Source organism: Caretta caretta, chromosome 22 (assembly GCF_965140235.1).
Source record: "Caretta caretta isolate rCarCar2 chromosome 22, rCarCar1.hap1, whole genome shotgun sequence".
Lineage (NCBI taxonomy): Eukaryota > Metazoa > Chordata > Testudines > Cheloniidae > Caretta > Caretta caretta.
In genome coordinates, this window is record NC_134227.1 from 17,591,605 (window position 1) to 17,611,125 (window position 19,521).

At 59.5% G+C, this 19,521-nt stretch overlaps 2 protein-coding genes across 5 annotated transcripts in view; both read left to right on the forward strand.

Moving 5' to 3' along the window:
- Positions 1–2,365: 2,365 nt before the first annotated feature.
- THY1 (Thy-1 cell surface antigen) lies at positions 2,366–11,143 on the forward strand. Its single transcript, XM_048827505.2, has 4 exons — positions 2,366–2,519; positions 6,277–6,365; positions 6,882–7,217; positions 8,442–11,143. The coding sequence occupies exons 2-4, from the start codon at positions 6,329–6,331 to the stop codon at positions 8,552–8,554; spliced, it is 486 nt and encodes a 161-aa protein (XP_048683462.1). The 5' UTR covers positions 2,366–2,519; positions 6,277–6,328; the 3' UTR covers positions 8,555–11,143.
- A 4,070-nt stretch (positions 11,144–15,213) lies between these two features.
- USP2 (ubiquitin specific peptidase 2) overlaps positions 15,214–19,521 on the forward strand; it is a 57,970-nt gene continuing 53,662 nt past the window's right edge. Inside the window, exons 1-2 of one of the 4 annotated variants that reach the window (XM_048827416.2) lie at positions 15,214–15,292; positions 18,835–18,915. The gene's annotated coding sequence lies outside the window, so the exon portion shown is untranslated. The other 3 variants (XM_048827417.2, XM_075122151.1, XM_075122150.1) reach the window with 3 other exon arrangements.

Here is a 19,521-nt window from a genome sequence, read left to right on the forward strand (position 1 = left end):
CCTCTTCCTGGGAGCAGGTGGTCCTAATTCACCCCAGGCCCCTCGGGTAACCCTGAAAAGTGTCACCGGGTGTTATACAGCAGTGTGCCTCTGTGTGGTATGCGTTGTGTTTACGTTCTGATGTGTCTCTGTGTGCGTCTTTCACACAGCGCTGGGCCTCCATTAAAGCCTTGGGTCAGCCGCTCCGCTCAGCCGGGAGAGCTCTGGCTCGCCTCTGTTTGCATTTCAGACTCCCCTCCAGGGGATAGAGAGTCCAACAACATCATTCAATGTCCCCTCTCCTGTTTCACAGCTGTGCTCTGGCCTGCGAGCTTTACGGCCCCCACCCCACCTCTAGGAAACCAGGCTGCCCTGTGAGAGCGCAGCTGTAGATAAGATTCTGTAGATCTAGCAAAAATCCTGCTGCCCAGCCAGCTAGCAAAACCTCAGTGCTTGGGCAGTGCCGGGGGACTGGCCTTTGCTAGAGCAGAATCTGACTTCTGTATCAACCGTCACAGCACAGAGCTGTTCAGCAGCTTGTCCAGGGGGCCGTTTGGGGGCAGGGCAGATCTGGAGGCGTGTGCGCTGCCTAAGAATAGGCAAAAGGCCAAGGTGCAATAGTCCCAGCGGCATCTGAGCTCCTGGGCCTGTGAGGTTGCTGGGCCTTCGCTTCAGCCTTGCCAAGAACTTGGGGCATTTCACCAGTTTATGCTCAAGCCCAAGGGCCCGGCCCAGGGTTGAGCCTGGGCTGTACGCAGTGCAAAGGTGTGTTGCTCACCTTGCCTGCGTTAGAGCGTGCTCCATGAGTGCAAACTGCCGCTTGCCTGTGTACACGAGGGGTGCGCCGGTGCTGCTGGAACCGTGTCCGAGTGACTGATGCTATGGCGGAGGCAAAGTCTGTGTCAGCTTGGCGTCCTCCTAGCATCCCCGGCGCTGGGGCCATCCAACCACCAGCCCGGCCCCTGTCAAGTAGAGCAGTCTCAGGGCTATCTATTTTCTTCCAGTCGCTACTGGCGAGTGCTACAGAAGCCCTGCGTCATCTAAGCACTCCTCAATGCAGGAAGGAGGTGTCAGCTGCTTTTGCACTGGCTGGCTTGTGCAAACAGCCCAGCAGGGAGTCTGGGCCCTGTTTGGGAGTGAAAACAGGCCTCTCTTTTCCCATCAGACCAGTCCGCCTGTGGGAGTGCAATAAGATGACTCCTACACTGTTGACATTTTTGCACCAGGGAAGATTAACATTTCCATGGAAACCAGGGAAACGTCACCACAAAGGGAGCCCCTCATTTGCAAAAATGGGGCCAAAACTGAACTGGGAGGTGGCTGTGGCTTCATCCAAGTCTGTGTAGGGCCGTGGGTGTGGGTGTATATCTGGGGGCAGGGGGAGTGGCACAATGTTGTGGGTGGGGGTAGAGGGAGGGATGTGGCAAAATTTCAGTCGGTGCTAGCTTTTGCCCTGCCCGATCTGGGTCTGCAGCGAACGTGGCTAGGTGCTGCATGGCCCTTGCCTTACGCTTTGTCCCCCCATTGCCACCTGTCAAACGCCAGCCCATGGCTCGGCCTTCCCCCGGCCTTGCTGTGAGGGGAGGGTTTGAGGCTCCCTGTGCACAGCAGAAACTGACAACTCAAGGTGCAAGGCAGTGGGACTCCAGCCAGGAGAGTCGCTTCCCCGCTCCCTTTCTTGGGGTTTCCGTGGCCCAGGTGCTGGCGCCAGGCCGGAGCAGTCCCTCCTATCTGTCTGCGCGTGCCTGGGCCAGAGGGCATGGGGCCCTCAGCCCAGTCAGCCTCATCTCCGCGGTTAGTCGTTGCTGCCCTAAGTCTTGTCCCATTGGGCGGGGCCGGCTTAGGCGGTGGTTTGTGCAACGGTTCCCCTGCCGTGTTCACATCTGCTTCCAGTCCTAGGGCGCAAGGTCTTCAGCCCGTCCAGCCGGGATGGGTTTGGGCCCTGATCCTGAGTGCCCCACCTCCCACCCCCTGATGCCAGCAGGAGGCTGTTTGCACAAAAGAGACGCCGGCAGCAGGGCCCTCGTTGCACAGGGGGGTGGAATGCGGGGAGCGTCAGGGGGTGCACCTGGGACCTCCCATGTGCGGGATGCCCCTGGAGGGTAGCGACGTGGGCTGCCATGTCCCTAACCGCCCCAGGCACCCAGCGATCACCACCGTGGGTGCAGTGGGTGCCATTAACGCCCTCTTGGCATCTCGGCGGTGCCGGGGCTACGGGGCAGATGGGCTCGAAGGGCTCTTTCCTCTGCACCTGGCCCCCAGCCAGGCCCGCCTGGCTCCCACTAGCCCAGGCTGTGAGCCTGCCAGGCGCTGACAACAGGCCTTGGGAAGCAGCCGGACTGCAGAGGGCAGGGCCGTCCCCACTGCAGGGGCTTGCAGGGGGTGGAGCTGGGCAGGCAGCCCCACTCCTGATTCGCGGGGACGCCGGCGCCTCCCTACCCCAAACTGCAGGCGCAGCGCGCACCAGAGCAGAGCGGCGCAGGAGGAGAAGCAGGAGCAGGAGCAGGAGCGGGCGGAGACTGAGCGCAGCCCCCGGGCAGGTGAGGATGCGGGGCCGCTGGGGTCCCCTGGCCCGGGCAGCCCGGAGCGGGGGACGCAGCTTGGGGTCTGAGCTGGGGGAACGAGGCGGCGGGCAGGGGGCGAGACAGTGCAGCAGCCGCTCGGCAGGATCGCAGCTGAGAGGCGCAGGGAGCTGGGGGCGGTGATGGAGAGCCGGGGAATTGGGGCCGGGGGCTGGCTGCTCTGCAGAGACGCAGCCCCGTGTCCGTCTGATTGTCTTGCTCGCCAGCTTTTGCCTGCCCCGCCCCGCCCTCTCTCCAGCCTGCTGGGGATGGGGTTCCTGGCCCAGTGCAGCGGGTTCCTTTGCCTTTTCCCCCAGCTCCTGCAGGGAGCAGAGAGAGTGGAGCCGGGGCAGGCTCCCGGCGGGGTGAATAATTGCATTGGTCCCCCCCCCCCCCAGCTCTGCAGGCAGTGCTGCGGGGACCCCATCTGGTAGTGCGACGCTGCGGATGCTCCCAGAGCGCTCAGGGCTGCAGTGGCGAGCCGTGGCCATGCACCAGTGCAAAGCCCAGCCGCTCCGCAGTCCCGGCGCCGCAGGCTGCGCCGCAGAATGGTGCAGTGTCTCTCCCCGGCGCGTCGCTGCAGCCTGCCAAAGGGGGCATGACTGCAAAATACTGGGGCGTTGGTATGGGGGGGGAGCAGCCGGAGAAGCCAGGAGAATGAGGGAGATAGAGGGTGACCCAGCAGGGTGGGGTGGGGTGGTGGGAGAGGGTGGATGGTCTGGCTGCAGATCAGGGCTTGGGAGCAGATTGTGGGAGGGGCTCGGGATGAGACAGGGAACCCCTTCCCCGCCTCTCTGCCCCGTGCCCCTCTCAGCCCACCCCTGCTGCCTTCCTCCTCCCCCATCCCTTCTTTCCTCTCCACCTCCTCCCCTCTGGTGACTCGACTCCCAGCTCCCACCCGGATGAGACAAGAGCAGACTGGATCCCAGAAAGCACAGCCTGGGGGGTGCTAAAAACGCTGGAACAGAAATAAAAATAAACCAGGCCCTGTAATCAGCAGCACACTCACTTGGGGGTCACTAGAACCCCCCAGGAGCGGGACAGCCATGGGGGGGCCAGAGGACACATTGCATTCAACTTGCAAGACACCTTGGCCATCGAGGTTCCTGGGGTCGTCCGCTCAGCCAAGCAGGTGGCCATCCCTACACACGCCATTGCAGATCTTCCGGGGGCCAGCCCCTGTGCAGTCTCTCTGCCGTTGGGGTTCAGTTCAGGCTGCCCCATGGGCGATGGGGGGGGTGTCAATATTTTGGCGAGCAGAGGCCAGTTGCTGGGCAGGAGGTTGCCTAATAAGGCCAGTCCTCATGTCGAGATTTCACTGACATTGGAAATTGGTTTACTTACCTGCCGGGATCTGAACTCTGCTCCCCTGCTATAGCCCGTGGGCCATCAGCACCCAGCCCAGCCTGTCCCCGTGGGGGGCTCAGGATGTGTCAGGTGGGTGTGGGCAGGGCTGGAGTCAGCAGTTTTTGTTACCACGCCCATCAGGGTGGTGGCTGAGGTTGGAGCGGGAGCACTGGTGGCTAGAACTCCTGGGTTCTCTTCCCAGCTCTGGCAGGGAATGGCTAGCAATTAGGAGGGCACTGGGAGCAAGGACTCCTGGGTTCTTTTCCTGGCCTGGCTGCTGACTGGCCATGTAACCTTGGTGGTTACATCCCCTCTCTGTGTAACGAGGCAGGTGATACCTGCGCTCCGCAGTAGAACACCTGGAGAGCTGCTGATGACAGATGCTGTAGGAGCAAAGACATCTGTGGTCACCACGCTATGGAGTCCCTGGGGCTGGGTTCATTGGAGTGGGGGGATGTTTTCAGGCCCCCGGGGGTGGGGAGGGGAAGCAGAGGGACCTTGCTGCACATGCTCAGGATATGGCTGCTGGTGGAAGGAATAAGGAGAATTTTTATAATTAAACAATTTTTTTTCTTTTCTAAATGAGAAGGGGTCGGGGGAGTTGTCTGGTTTTTAAATCAAGGAACATTGCATGTTTCCAGATCGGGGGCTGCAAACGGGGGAGGGTGTCTGTGAATGGACACCCCCCCCCCACACACACACACACCCCCACACACGTATCTTGAGCTTGGGCCTTACTCAAACCAACATAGGAAGCAGGGGAGAGCTGCCTGCATTCTCCAGGCCCTGGGGAGCTGGGTCAGGACTGCTCCATTCCTGCCCTGCCCCCCGCAAGCACACACAGCCACACCCTTTGCACCCACATCCCTTTTCTGTCACACTCTCACCCACCGGCAAACAGCCCCCTTTTCCCCATCTCTGCCACACACACATTTCTAGGGCTGCCAGCCCCCAGCGCAGCCCAGACACGCTCCCTTCGCATCCCCCGCCTCCTCTCAGCCTCTCGATCTCTTAGCAGCTCCTCCTGTGACAGTGCTGCGGTGGAAAGCGGCGGGCTGCGGACCTGACGGGCAAGCCGCTGCGCCCCAACCCCCGTCCCCAGCAGGACCGGCGGGCAGGGCAAGCCCCTTCTCCCCAGCCAGGGTGGTGGGAGGGGGGAATGCAGGTGGAAGGGGTGGGGAGGGGCCCCCACTTGCTTCGGCTCAGGGACCCACAAACCCCTAATCCACCTCTGTGCAGAGGGATCTGGAAAAGATGGGTGAGGCTAGGGGCTTGTCCTCATTGCAGCACTGACTTCAATGTTATCCACAGCTTGAGTCCCGTCCCCATGCAAGGGAGACGTTGCTTCTAATTAGAGTTTGGCCCACTCATCAGCTGCTCACACAGCTGCTGTGTGCGGCGCAGTGGTGGCTCTCCCTGGACCTAGGCTAAGCAGAGATATCGCTGCATTGAAGACAGTAGCCGAAGAGAGGAGCAGGGACTGTAAGGAGCCCAAATGCGGCCACCCAGGGCCAATCTGGGCCCCGTTTAGGCGCCGATCCACCACACACATACCCCTGGGATTCATTTGCACTTTGGGAGGGAGTAGGATTTGGTGCCTAGGGTGAGTCAGGAGATCTCTGGGAGTTGCCAGAGGTAAGCAGAGTCGATCGAATGCATAGGGGCCGCAGAAAGTCAAAGGCGTCAGAAGGACAAGTGTCCTGGGGACTAAATGAGACTTGAGCGGTCCCTGCCCTATGGAAGCTGTACTTTGCAGGAAGCCCTTTTATGCAAAGACTGCACAGATGGGGCTGTTCTCTCTGGGTGGAAGAAAATCAGATAGTTAAGAATTCCACAGAGCACTCAGGGTGAATGAATCAGTCTGGTATTTCCTTGCTGCTGCTCAGGGGCGTACACAGAAATTTAACTTTGACCCCTTTTGCGGGGACACATCCTGTGCTCCCACCCCTCACAGCAGGAGCTTGCTCTTCCTTCTCCGGCTCCCACAGGCCCTCGCTTTCCTCTCTGCAGCCCTGGGGTGGAAGGAGCTCACTTTCTCCACCACCGTGGCCCCGGGGCTGGAATTCTGTGCCCCTGATGATTATTGGGGGGGGTGCCCCTGCTTGCTCCCCCCTTTGTGCATGCCCCTGCTGCTGGTCTTGCAAAAAAAAGTATCCTGCTGACTGGGATCTAGACCTCTCCAGACTGGGTGACCTTCCTGCTGGTGTCAGCACAGAATGTCTCTAACTCTGCCCCCAGACTCTACAGTGCCCTCTTCTGCTTGGCAAACAGCCTGCGTGTGGATTTATGGGCACGCCCGGGTGTGGTCACGCGCCTGTCTGTGGGTGTGCACGTAGGGTCGCACAGATCCCTGTCGGGTCACTAACCAGCATGTTCTCTTCCTGCTCAGGCCCCCCTCGCCGTTCTCCACCGCTGACGGCCCCAGCACAGCGGGCGGAAAGATGAATCCCACCATCAGCGTCGCTGTCCTCCTGACAGGTAGGGGCCCAGGGGTGCAATGATGCTGCCATCTAGTGGCCATGCGCCATAAGTGGTGCTAGCTGGAGAGACCAGACATAACTTCTAAATAAATGCTTCACTCCAGAGAAAGCCAGGCCAGCTGAATCCTCCTCCTCCCCTACCGGGGACACTGGGGGGCGGGGGGTGTTATGATCTGTCCTACTTTGCAGTGACCCCACCGTGGAATGCACTGGCTTCGTGGGGAGAGAGCTCACTCGCCAGCAGCACAACCAAAATGGTTAAAAGCCAAACTACTGCTGCAGGCGAACGGAGAGTCTCCGGTAGCTCAGCCCTCATTTTGCTAGCAGCAAGTCTTGGCTTCTCCAGCCCTGTGTGCGTGTGATTTAGCCAGAAACTGTGACGTGTCTCCATAGCATGTGGATTTACTGCTGCATGCACTGGAGCAAGGGGTAACTGCAGGGGTGCTCCTGCCTTCACCCCCCTCCCCCCCGCCAGCCCCGCTCCACCTCCCCTGACCCTGTTGGCCTGTCCCAGTGCTGCAGGCTGCCCATTGCCAGAAGATCAAGGAACTGAGCGCCTGCTTGCTGGGCCAGAACCTGCGCGTGGACTGCCGCTACGAAAACAAGACCGCCAACCCCCTGACCTACGAGTTCAGCATGTTCAAGGACAACAGGAAGCGTGTGATCCAGACCACCTTGAACGTCCCCGAGAACAGCCTCAAGGCACGATCCAACGTCACCCTGTCAAAGGACCTGTTGTGCCTGCAGCTGTTCGACTTCACCACCGCAGACGAGGGCACCTACATCTGCGAGCTGAAGATCACTGGCGACTACACCGGCAACCAGATAAGGAACATCACCGTCATCAAAGGTGGGCAAGGGAGGGGACCCTACCACCCCGGGCTTCTCGCTGACCTAGCACGGTGCATCACCCTCTGTCCTCCCGGCTCTACTACTGATGGGCCAAGGCACCAGTACACAAGGGGCACTGATTCTCACAGGCCCACCTGATGCCCTCTGACCATTTGAGCCCTTTGCCCAATGCTCCTGTTAGATAAAGGCCTGTATGTACTTTCCAACCAACTGCAGCCAGGGCAGGGCCAGCAACGGAGTCACCCCTCCCCACACACACATCCTTGCCTGGAGCCAAACCCTTCTCACCCTCCAGTGCCCTGTGCCTTTTGCAGATATCTATCAGAGGCACCCACCCATCCAGCTTCCCACTGGGCCCTGCAAATCTTAGGGCCAGCCCTGCGCTGGGGAATGGGCCAGATCGGAGCCTTGTGCCTTCCGGCTGCCTGTTCAAACCTAGCCCAGATCTGTAGAACTGTCTCCGTCTGCTGGCTGCTCGGTGGCCCACACGTGTGCTGAGTTTGGTGAGTCTCAGTGGATAGTTGCTAATGTCACCCAAAAGAACCCATCATAGTTGGTATTAATTGGCCCCCAGGACAGATCAGCAGGGTAGCATTAGGGGAAACTAGCCTGACCTCTGCCCACCCTGTGGCTGTTCTGTAGGGAGGGGACTCTAGCCTCCAAGGCTGTCCACCTGGAACATAGCGTCTGTCAGCTTTCTGCTGGAGAGAGGACTCTTCCCATCCCAGAGCGCCACAAAGCACCTCACACCCCACCTCTCTCGGCCTGGGGTCAGGAAGGTACTTCCCTATGGGCAGGATCTTGCCTAGTTGTCCCCTAGGGGTTCCTTCTGCCCGCTTTTGAAGCAGCTAGTGCTGGCCATTGTCAGAGAGAGGACAGGGGAGTGGATGGAGCACTGACTTGATCGTTCTCGTTTGTACTGCAGTAGGACCTAGAGGTCCCAGTCGAGGTCAGAATCCCCCTTGTGCCAGGCACTGGACAGATACAGTGGGAAGTGCTCCCTTGCCCCAAAGAACTTGCAGTCTCGCTAGACAAGACACAGAGTGGGAGGGGAAATAGAGGCACATGGAGGGGGAGTGACTTGCCCAAGGTCACCCACCTGGTCCGTGGCAGAGCCGGGAAGAGAACCCAGGTGTGCCGGCTCCCGGCACCCCATCCGTCCTCTTTCCCCAGGGATCTCATTTTTGCTTCTTCTCTCTTTCCCCTCCCCCTGCCCTGGCAGACAAGCTGGAGAAATGTGCTGGCGTCAGCCTCTTGATTCAGAACACCTCGTGGCTGCTGCTCCTGCTCCTGTCCCTGCCACTCCTGCAAGCTGTGGACTTCGTGTCCCTGTGAAGGGAAGGAGCGACCGAACCGCCCAGCCGAGCCCCACCGCCCAAACGTGGCCCTTTGCAAGAGAAGACGATGAACGATTTGAAACCAAGGAAATCTCTGTGTATATCTCTGTCTATATCTGTATATCTACCGAGCCCGCGCTGCCTCGCCATCACACCACATGTCCGAAACACGCTGGGGGCCGGGGTGGGGGTATTAAGCAGTATTAAAGGATCCGACGCATGGCGGCATTCCCTCGCACTCTGCTAGATGGTGCAGCTTCTTCCATAGCAAGTTTTGTTTTTGTTTGCCCCGGTGGCAGGGAGATCTGTAGCCTCGAGGGAGCAGCTTTTCTTGTCCCATTTTTTGTCTTTCAAGGGGGGAAAGCCAGCAGGCCCCCCAGACCTGACTGGTAAAAGAGAGAGGGTCAAAGAGTTAGGGGACCAACTGGGGAGTCCTGGCCACGACCCCAGCCTGGAGAACAGACGTTCACTCAGCAACGCAGGGTTGCCCAGTGTAAAGACTTGTCCTGACCTAGGCAACATCAGGCAAATGGGAAGCTTTGGGATAGAGTACGGTGCACTAGCTTTTCACCTCTGGGGAGCTGGGTTTGAATCCTGCCTGGTGAGATGAATTTGGTGGGCTCTCAGCCTGTTCTTTGGCAGCCAACACTTCCGTATTGCACAAAGCCATGATCATTGGTATGACTGGTTCACCTGCATAGGAAAGGGCCAGCATTGAAACAGATCAGTCTTGGGGCTGAGAGCAACAAGGACACCCTACTACAGAGACAGCAAAGGGTGTTGAAGGTCTCACATTTGAGGTGCAGGGATAGAGAGCTGGGGGGGGGGCACAGCACTGAAATAGCAAGGGGTGCTGAAGGTTTTTAGGACAGAGGCTCATCTGCAGCCCTGCATAAGAACATTTGCCCATCACATCCACGTTCTGCTGGGCTTACGTCCTCACCGTAAGATCAGGGGATGGCAGTTACTATAGGAGTTGGTTGTTTTGGGGTTTGTTTGGGTTTTTTTTGTTAATCCTGAACTAAGAAACTGAGGCAGTAGCCCTTTAAAGTCGTCAGTGTGCCGAGGCCTAGAGCTCCTTAGGCATTAGCTCACCCTGCTCAGTGAAGACAGTTGTGTGCTGTGAAGGGAGACCCCTTGCTGAGTTAGTGCCTGTCAGTTGCACTGCTGGGTGTGATCTCCAGGCTGCGGTCCCCTGGGCGGAGACCCAGATAGCAGCTGCATATTCCTTCCTCCCCAGCATGTGGGGGGTGAAGAGACACTCATGTACCCTGGGAGAGTGTCCTTAGCTCTTAAAGGAGCCAGACTTTTCCTGACTGCCAATCCTAGAACTGGGACAGCTCGCTCCCAGAGAAGAAGTCACCATCCTGGGGGAGAGAGGAGATACACCGATAGGGAAGGGGGCCTAGCAGCTGCCACCTCCCACTCTGGCCCCAGTCAAAGCTGCTCTGGGCACATACCCCCATTAACACATACAGCTGTCTCCCACTGGGGATCAGGGGGAGATTGCAGGAGCTGGGGCTGCCCTCAAGCCACAGGCTCTCATCCCTGCATGCCACCCTTTGGGTTTGACTCGAGGCACAAGCAAGACCAGCGTGCCTGGCTCCACTCCTTGACTGGACCATGGTTTCCTCCTTCAGCCCAGTCCTGCTCCCACTGCAGCCTTCCTCCCTTGCAGGTTAACAGACTCAGGTGCAGGCCTGTCCCTTAACATGGCCTTGCCTCTCATTAGGAGCCTAAAGGGCCTAGGCAGGTGTTTCCTGTGGATGGTGGTTAGCTGTAGGGGGAGCTAATGCACCACAAACCACAAAATGACCCCAAGCTGAGAGAGCATCCCCAGCTTGAGACAGGGTCTGGACCAGGCCTTCCCTCCAGCAAGCTGGGGATCGATGCCCCAGGACTTACCAGGGCAGAAACTCTCCTGAGCCCACCTACCTAGCAGGGGCAGGCTAGATGGCAGAGGGTATTACATAGCTCTCTCGGAGCGCCAAAGGCATCTCACCCAGGGGTGGGCTAAAACAACCTCTGTGGGACTGGGGAGCAGAGGTCCCCCTCAGCCCCCTGCCACACAGGTGAGACAATGGGAAGCCAAGATCATAAGCATCAGAACTGACCAGGGCAAGAACTGGGAGCTCACCTGGTGGAACTGGAAGGGCTAATGGTGACTGGAGGTGGGGATGGGGTCAGGCCCCAGCTAATCCTAATGTGCCCCTCTCTCCAATTGTGTGTGCTGAGCTTGAGGCTGCTGCAGTGTCAAGAGCCCCGGTGGCTGGCTAAGGTGAGCTGCTTTCTTCCAAGACGGCCCGCGCCCTGCTTTTCCACTGTGCGGTGCACTACCCTGCCCAGATGTACTGCTCAGGTATCTCTCCGTGTACATCTCCCACCAGCCAGCCGTGACCTGACGGGGAATGCAATGGGGGGGGGGGGTCAGACCCAGCCAACCCACACTGGCATGGCCTAGTCTTGTTTTGTGAACATTTGTAGTGTTTCCACAGTTTGGTGTAGGAGAAATGCTGTTCCAGGGGGAGGGGGAAGAACAACAAAAGAGCCTCTGTCTGCACAATAAATCCCTCGGTCGTGTGTTGGATTCACAGCTGCCTGCCTCTTTATTTCAGCACTGATTTCAAGGGCTTTGAATTTGCTTTCCTAAGGGCCAGCCCTCACAGCTGGCTGGGGACAGCCTGCCCTCTAGTGGAGACAATCTGAACTGCTTAGCTGTGTGTCCTAGCGTCTGTAGTGCTGCAAGAAAATCGCCTCTCACACCGACGGGTGGGTTTGTGCTGTGGAACTGGCCCAGCTCCCAGGGCTAGCCCCGCGGGCCCAACATGCTCCGAGTAGCAGGGGGGATGAAGGGGAGCAGTGCACGCTCTGTCTGGAAAGCGAGGAAGAGGAGGTGCGGGACAGCTTCGCTCCCAGCGCTGTTTCTTCTCAGGCTGGGAAGCTCCAGAACTTGGCCCCTGGGCGCTCCCGCTGCCAGCCCCACCTGGGCCCTGGAGCCGGAGGGCTCAAGCTCGTAGAATGGCACAGGGGGTCCCCCTGGGGTGACCCATACACACCCCGGCAGGGGCTGGGACTATCCCCTGCCTACAGGGGGACCCAGAGCAGCACCTAGGAGCGGGGATCTCCTCTTCTGCATCCGATGAAGTGAGCTGTAGCCCACGAAAGCTCATGCTCAAATAAATCTGTTCATCTCTAAGGTGCCACAAGTCTTCCTGTTCTTTTTGCGGATACAGACTAACAGGGCTGCTACTCTGAAACCTCCTCTCCTTTCTCCCTTAGCCTATAGGGGCAGCGCCCAAGGGCTGGGATGCAGCCCCCTGAGGGGACCAGAGCTCCAGGAGTTGGGATCTCCCCCCAGCCTATAGGGAGCAGCACCCAGGGCCCGAGTACCTTGCCCCACACTCCTCTCCCGCAGAGCCGTGGTTGGGTGGGAAACCCGGGGGTCCAGGGTCTGGAATCTACCGCGCCCCGCACCAGGGGACGCGGAGCACCAGGGGCTGACTGTCCCCCGCGGGTCCCGGCCTTGGCCCCACCTGCGAGCTGCCGTGCGGGGCGAGTTGGGCGAGGGACGCCGCCCGGCAGCTGCAGCCTCCCCGCCCCGCGTCAGCTGCGCCCGGATTGTGACATCAGGCTCGGTCGGGCCCCCAGCTGCTCCACGGAAGCGGCCGGCTCCGGCTCATCCCCACCCGAGAGCCCGGTGAGTGCGGGAGGCGCGCCCGGCCAGCCCCCCGGGGCTCCGTGTGTGCGGGGGGTGCCCGGCCCCCCTGGGCGGTGCCAGCCCCACCTGGGGGGGGGATCTAGGGGGTGCCTGCCCCCCCCGAGCAGTGCCAGCCCCACCTGGGGGGGATCTAGGGGGTGCCTGCCCCCCCCCGAGCAGTGCCAGCCCCACCTGGGGGGGGATCTAGGGGTGCCTGCCCCCCCCGAGCAGTGCCAGCCCCACCTGGGGGGGGATCTAGGGGTGCCTGCCCCCCCCCGAGCAGTGCCAGCCCCACCTGGGGGGGGGATCTAGGCAGTGCCTGCCCCCCCCCGAGCAGTGCCAGCCCCACCTGGGGGGGGGGATCTAGGCAGTGCCTGCCCCCCCCCGAGCAGTGCCAGCCCCACCTGGGGGGGGATCTAGGCAGTGCCTGCCCCCCCGAGCAGTGCCAGCCTCACCTGGGGGGGGATCTAGGCAGTGCCTGCCCCCCCGAGCAGTGCCAGCCTCACCTGGGGGGGGATCTAGGCAGTGCCTGGCCCCCCTGAGCAGAATAAGGCTCTGTGTCTGTAAGGGTTCTCTGCCCCCCAGGCAGTGGGACAATGCCCTCTACTTCCCACCGGCGTTCTGGCTGTGTGAATGACCCCCCCCCCCCCCATCCCCTGAAAACCACCTGAGCAGGCCCAGCACCTTGTGGGTCATGCCAGCCCCTGACTGGGCTCTGTATAAGTGGAGGGTGTGGGGCTTGGGCCTAACCAAGAAAATGTCTCTTTTCCCCCACTTCCCCCTGCCAGAGTCATCTCTGTGGTAGGGGGTGCCTGCCCCCCCTGAGCAGTGCCTGCCAGAGTCATCTCTGTGGTAGGGGTGTGTCCCATACCTGCCCCTCCTCCCACAGGCTTGGGTGGGAGTCAGGAGAACATGCCAGGGCTGCTCCCACCAGTGCCAGCCCGACTGGGGAGATCTAGGGGTGCCTGGCTCCACCTGGGGGACTTAGGGGGGGCCAAACACACACAATAAGGCAGTGCCTGCCTGGGCTATGGGGCAGGGGAAGTGTGGGAGCATGTACCCGATCTGCGTCATTCCTGCTGACCCGAGATCAGTGCCGCCTGTGATCTGTGTGTGCCTGAGCCAGGACTGCATCCCCCCTGCGTGAGCACTCGTGCCTCGCCGCGTGTGAGCGCTCGTACCATGCCAACATGCCGTGTGTGTGCGTGTGCGCACCATGCAAATGCTCTCTGTGGCCCCAGGAAGATGTGTTGCTGGGAGGGCTGGACCCGGATCCTCCAGCTTCCTACCCCAGGCTGTGGGGAGTGGGGCCATCCTGCCAGCGGCCCCAGGACTGCCAAGCTGGCTGGGTCCAGAGAGAGGAGGCTCTCTGAACACACTGGGAGGAGGAATACATTTTCCCTGCTCAGGGTGGAGCTGCTTTGAAAATAACTCGAAGATTTGGGTTATTTTGGGAGGGGGGGGTTGTCCATCTCAAGGAGTGAGTCCGGGGATCCAGTCATCAGGTACCCACCAGGCTTCAGGATTTCGCAGTGAAGGATCTGGCTCTGGTGGTGGCTGGCGGAGGGTGGGCTAAAGCACCAGGAGTAGGAGCACCAAATAGATCCCTGGTCTCATCCCGTTGACCTCCCTGAGGTTACCCCAGGGATAAAACTGGCCTAAGTGTTTTCCCACAGCCATGCCTGGGCTGTGACATACAGATGAGCAGGGAAGGGAGGGAAGTGGTGGCTTAATTGCATCCTGCCTAGTTACTCATAAGAGGTGGGGACTGAGTCATTGCCTTCCAATGCTCTGGAGTAGACTCAGCTGGACCCAATTCACACATGGAGCTGACTTAGGGTGGAGTTACGCTAGGGTGAATTTAACCCTGGATCTTCTTGCAAGGCACCTCCCCAGCTCTTCTGTGTCCGTGGAGCCCGTGCATCCCTCACCCTGAAGAGCCCTCAAGGGGCAGAAGGGTGAATGGCTTCCTTGGCCCTATCTCTGTCCCCCAAGTGGGCTGTCCCACCACTGCCAGGTAGAGCAGGGCCGAGACAGCTCCCATGACTAATGGCCAGGGGGTGGCACTCTCATAGCTGGTCAGAGGATCCCAGAGGCACCCATATGTGCCATGCAGACTCCCTGCCCCTTGAAGTCAGCGTAGGGCTGTGCATTGTCCGGGCTCCTCCAAACTGTCTCCACCAGGCATCTGTTCTATGTCAGTTCCTGTACCACACTCAGCACTGTGGGATGAGGGTGCCTGCCAGGCGTGCAATAGGGACCGTGCAATAGGGACCGTGGCTGAGATCTGTCCCGCCTGTGTTCTCTCCTCCACTCCCCAGGGAGAGAAGTCCACTGCTTCCCTTGGGAGGATGCTGCTTCTCCTCCCACCAGTTGGGGGCTGGACTGGGGGCCAGAGAGCAGCATCTCTGGGGTGCCCCAGAGCCTTATGGGCAGTTGTCTGCCATTCCCTCTTATCTCCAGGAATCCTATCTCCCCTCCCTTGGCCCCAGCCCCTCCCTCCCCCTGTATCAGCCCAGCCCCCCTCTTCCCTTCGCCGAGAACCCCCTTCTGCAGTTTCCTCCTCACACCTGATCCCCTCTTCCCTTCCCCTGCTCCAGAACCCCCTTTCCCTTTTGACCCCTTACCACCATCTCTCTTTGCCTCCCAAACCTCCATTTTTCCTACCCTCAAAGCCTCTACTTCTCCCATTGCCCCAGAACGCCACCCTTTCCCCCCTCTCCTCCCCGTAGCACCCCTCTTCTGGCCCTGCCTCCATGACACATGAGAACCCCTCTGGCTGCGCTCTGCTGGCTGCCACTTTAAGCCTCCCCGCTGCTGGAATGTGAGAGGAGGGCTCCAGCTCCCTGTGAGGTCAGATAAGACACTATATTTATCTAGCCGGTAACCTGAGCCGAAAATTTCTGCAGTGGATTACACAGCCCCAGCCTTTAGGCTCTGCCCCTCTGGCCATTTCACCCAGATCCCCCCCCCCCTTTGCCCCCCCCCATGCCCGCTGGAGAAGCCTGGCTCTGAGACAGCCTGGACGGCTGCTAACAGGTTAGTCGCTACTGTTTATTTTCAATCCCTTTTTTCTCCTTTGCTTCTGTTGTAGGGCAAGTGCCTTGCGGACGCTGAGGTGACCCCATCCGAGCAGCCAGGGCGTCACCCCATGACAAGCCGCTACCCTTCAGTCTTGCTGCCCCACACGCAGGTGTGTATGGAGCTGCTGGGAAACTCGAGGACGGGGTTAGAGGGTCCCGGGAGGGAGGGTAAAATACAAGCTGAGAAACTTCAGGGTGGACTTAGCTTCCAGACAACGGAGGCACTTTGCTAAGATCTGGGGACCTGGGGCCGGGATCAGCCTTTCTGGCCATGTTCTATCCACATCGCCAATTTGGTCCTTTTCCTTTAACTTCGCTAGCTGCAACTGAAGTCTTGAGCTTTGTCAGTCAATCAAGCGTCCGGCCGGTGGTGGTAATACCGAGCTCTTCCTCCGTAGATCTTGAAGCACGTGGTGGGCGAATAATCGACTCCGCTCATGTTCTTGTTTGCTCCCATCAGCTGTCCAGGGAGCTCTTCGCCAGCAGGTTTTTTCTCTTCCATCATTCTGCCACTTTTAACCGAGGCCGCGCCGGGGGCTTCATAACTTGGATTTTACCGGGTTGCTGAGTGCTAGGGTGATGTGGCCGGGGGCAGGCAGGTCGTCAGCAACTCAGATCCAGCTCAGGTTGCCAGAGTTAGCACCAACTGCCAGCTGTTAGGTGACACATGTGAAGAGAGTCGGTGGGTCTCTGCCTTGTTCTCAGTGGGCAAGTCCCTATGCTGACAGCCACGGTTGCAATGGATGCTCATTAGCATCTACAACAGAGGAAGGGTGGTCAGTGGTTAGGGCACTAGCCTAGCACTTGGGAGACCCAGATTCAGTTCCCTGCTACACCATAGACTTTCTGGGTGACTCTGGACAAGTCACTTACTCAGCAGTGTTGCCTCATGGGTAGGGCACTGGACCGGGACTCGGGAGACCTGGGTCTAATCCCAGCTCTGCTGCTGGCCTGCTGGGTGACCTTGGGTAAGCCACTTCACCTGCTGGTTCCTCAGTTTGCCCATCAGTTAAATGGGAATAATGATACCGACCACCTTTGTAAAGCGCTTGGAGAGCTACGGCTGACAAGAGCTGGGTATTGTTATTATCTGTACAATTGGGATCACAGCACTTGCCCACCCTCACTAGGGGTGTGGTGAGGTTAAATGCAGTGCAGATGGTGAGGTGCTCAGACGCTGCCGTGAGTGATGGGGGCCAGAGAGAGAGGAATTGAGCTGGGCTCTAGCACCTATTTCTAGGGCAGGCCCGGAGGGGCATAGGTGGGAAGCCTGCCCCGTTGCTACCCACCTTGTCCCTGTTCTGTGGCTGACCGGAGTCCAGGGCTGTCACTTGCCCCACTACCAAAATCACTTGCAGCCTGTTGGCGTCACTGCCGTTCCCCCTGGAGCCCTGCAGGCGGAGGGCTGGGCGTGGGCTGTTGGCAGGGAGCATGGGAGGGTTTAAGCGTGTTCTCTTATCTGTTGACAAACTGCATCCCTTTGGCAACTCTCGCCAGCCGGGCTAGGTTCCGCTCTGATCTTGGGAGGAGGTTTCTGGGGCCACCCTTAGAGTGGACAAATCAAACCAGCTGGAGGAATTGTTGGCATAACATACCCCTGGCTTGGTCTGGCGGACTCCCTGCTCCTTCCTGCCCCCCTCCAGGCACTAAACAACTCATCCCAAAAGGAAAGCTGTCCTGCAGTGCGCTACTGATGCTCCTCAGCCTGCCCGGGAGGGGCCCCTCTGAAGGGGGAGTGCAGTCTCCAGGGCTTGTGCAGACATTTGGCCCAGGCGCTGCCCCTCTGGGGGCCTGCCCTGCAGCTCCTCTGAGATGAGCTGCTGTGGGTATTTGTTTTCCCTCTGGCTGCTGCATTCCAATGCTGCAGGTTTGCAAAGACCGCAGGGTCACCTCTGTGTCAGGCCCAGCTGGCCAGCTCTGCTCCAAGGAGAGGCTAGTGTTCGGCTCCCCCATTCCTCTGCCCTGGAAGTAGTCTTCCAGTAGTAGGCCCCTCATTGACAGGGGCTGGGGTCATGGGACTCCCAGGGGGAGCTCAGGCCCCAGTCTCGGTGGAGGAACAGGCTGGGGCTGACCTGAGCTTTCCTGGACAGGGCTTAGGAAGGCTCCCTTGTGGGATGCTCTGGTGTAATGACAATAGTATAAAGGGGCTTCGGCTGCTGGACACAGGCAGACCCTGCGGTTCTCTCTAGCTCCCAGTCTGACTGACCCAGTGTCAGCTGGCTGGTGTCCAGACGGGGTCTCCTTGGCCTGGACAAAGTCCTCATGGAAGGGACTGTCGTCTGCATTGTGCGTGGTACCTAGAGAGTCTCCCCCGCTGCAGGGGGAGACTTGCACAGCCTCCCCTCCCCGTCCCACAAGCGATGCTCTGGAACTGCTCCCCATGAAGCCAGGCAGGACTCTGGGGCAGTCTCCTTTCTGTGAGCAGCCTGTTTGCAGGACACACAGCTCACACGGCTTCCACCTTCCTGGGTCTGACCTCGGAGCAGTCAGCCTCCTCTGCCCCTCCGTGCGCTTCCCACAGCGAGTCCGCCCAGGCAGGGTCCTGGGGAAGCCAGAGGGTCCTGCCCCGCAACTTCGCAGTCAGACGGGACTCTCAGCCAGCCAGTAAAACAGAAGGTTTATTAGACGACAGGAACATGGTCTAAAACAGAGCTTGTAGGTGCAGAGAACGAGACCCCTCAGCCGGGTCCGTTTTGGGGGCCGTGAGCCAGACAACCCCATCTGCACTTCACTCCATGTCCCCAGCCAGCCCCAAACTAAAACCCTCTCCAGTCCCTCCTCCTCTGGGCTTTGTCCCTTTCCCAGGCCAGGAGGTCACCTGATTCCTTTGTTCTCCAACCTCTTTAGCTCTCACCTTGCAGGGGGGAAGGGCCAGGCCACAAGTTGCCAGAAAACAGGGTGTCGGCCATTCTCTGTGTCCAGACCCCTGCACACACCTGCCCTCTAGGGCTCTGCAACGATCACACATCCTTACCCCACCACCTAGATACTTAAGAACTGCACAGGGGAAACTGAGGCACCCCCACACCATTCAGAGGAACCATTAAGAACAGTCCCGCTTCGTCACATCCTTGTCCCATGTGGAGACAATGGAAGGTAATGGGGAGAAGGGGGTGGTCTGGGGCGATGGAAGGAGGCAGGATCTGTGCCCTGGCTCTCTAGTCTCCCCTAGAGCTTTAACATAGACCGGAGAGTGAGCAGGGTGGTGGAAGCGGTAGATGTGAAGCCAGGACTCCTGGGTTCTTTGTCCCAGCCCTGCCACTGGCTCGCCCTGTGAGCTTAGCCCAGATGCTTCATCTTTCTGTGCCTCCGCTTCCCCAGCTGCACAGTGGGGCGAGTGGCGGGGTGTCCCTGCCTCACGGGGGCGGAGGAAGGCTGAGTCACCGGCTCTGCTGAGAGGTGCTGTACGTGCAAGGGCAGCGCTGCCGCTGGAGAGAGCCACCCGGCTTCGTGCCCCTCGGCTCGGCTCTCATAGTGCGCTCGGCTTGTCTCTTGCAGCCCTGGGCACCAGGATGGTGTGACGTGGTCCTGTGAATCCCACAGGGAAGGCAGTTCTTGTAAAGGTGGCAGTCCTAGACGGTAAGCAGCCCAGGGACCCTCCTGGGGTAGGGTGGGTAGAACAGGTCCTATGGGCCAGGACTTTCTTTCCTGCACACAGAAAACTTTCCTGTGAAGAGTAACCTTAGGGAGCTGGTCCCTCTGATCTGCTAAGATCTCCTGGCATATTTGGCAAGCCTTGAGGTGTTAGCCTGTGTCATTGGTCATCCTGGTCTCCCCTGAATCCCTCTCCACACAGCCCCATACTCTCACAGCCCCCTACCCCCTTTCATTTCAAAGGCATAGTGTGTTCTTTCTAAAAGCAGTTTCTCTGTTGTAGATCAGCTGCTTGTTCCACCCCAGAGGTGGCTGCTTTTTAAGGGCGAGGGAAGTGACCTTGGCATGCTGAAGGGGTAAATCCTACCCCTCGTTTATCCCTATGCACGTCCATGGGCTTTGGCAGAGTTGCGAGAGTTTGGCAGGGTCTCTGGCATGAAAGGGGCTTTCGAAACGGAAGGGGCTAGAGGCGGAAATGGATGTCGGAGATATGGGCGCAGCGGGGAAGAGCGAATGATGCAGTCGTTGGAAGCTTAGCCCACGGCCGGACAGTCCCTGCCTTGCACGGATCTGTGCCAGGGCCTATACCGG

Excerpts from the sequence above, each read along its gene's own strand:
- THY1 (XM_048827505.2), top strand. The coding sequence starts at position 6,329 with ATGAATCCCACCATCAGCGTCGCTGTCCTCCTGACAG. Across the intron at positions 6,366-6,881 it reads CGTCGCTGTCCTCCTGACAG|TGCTGCAGGCTGCCCATTGC; the intron begins GTAGGGGCCCAG and ends GGCCTGTCCCAG. Across the intron at positions 7,218-8,441 it reads GAACATCACCGTCATCAAAG|ACAAGCTGGAGAAATGTGCT; the intron begins GTGGGCAAGGGA and ends CTGCCCTGGCAG.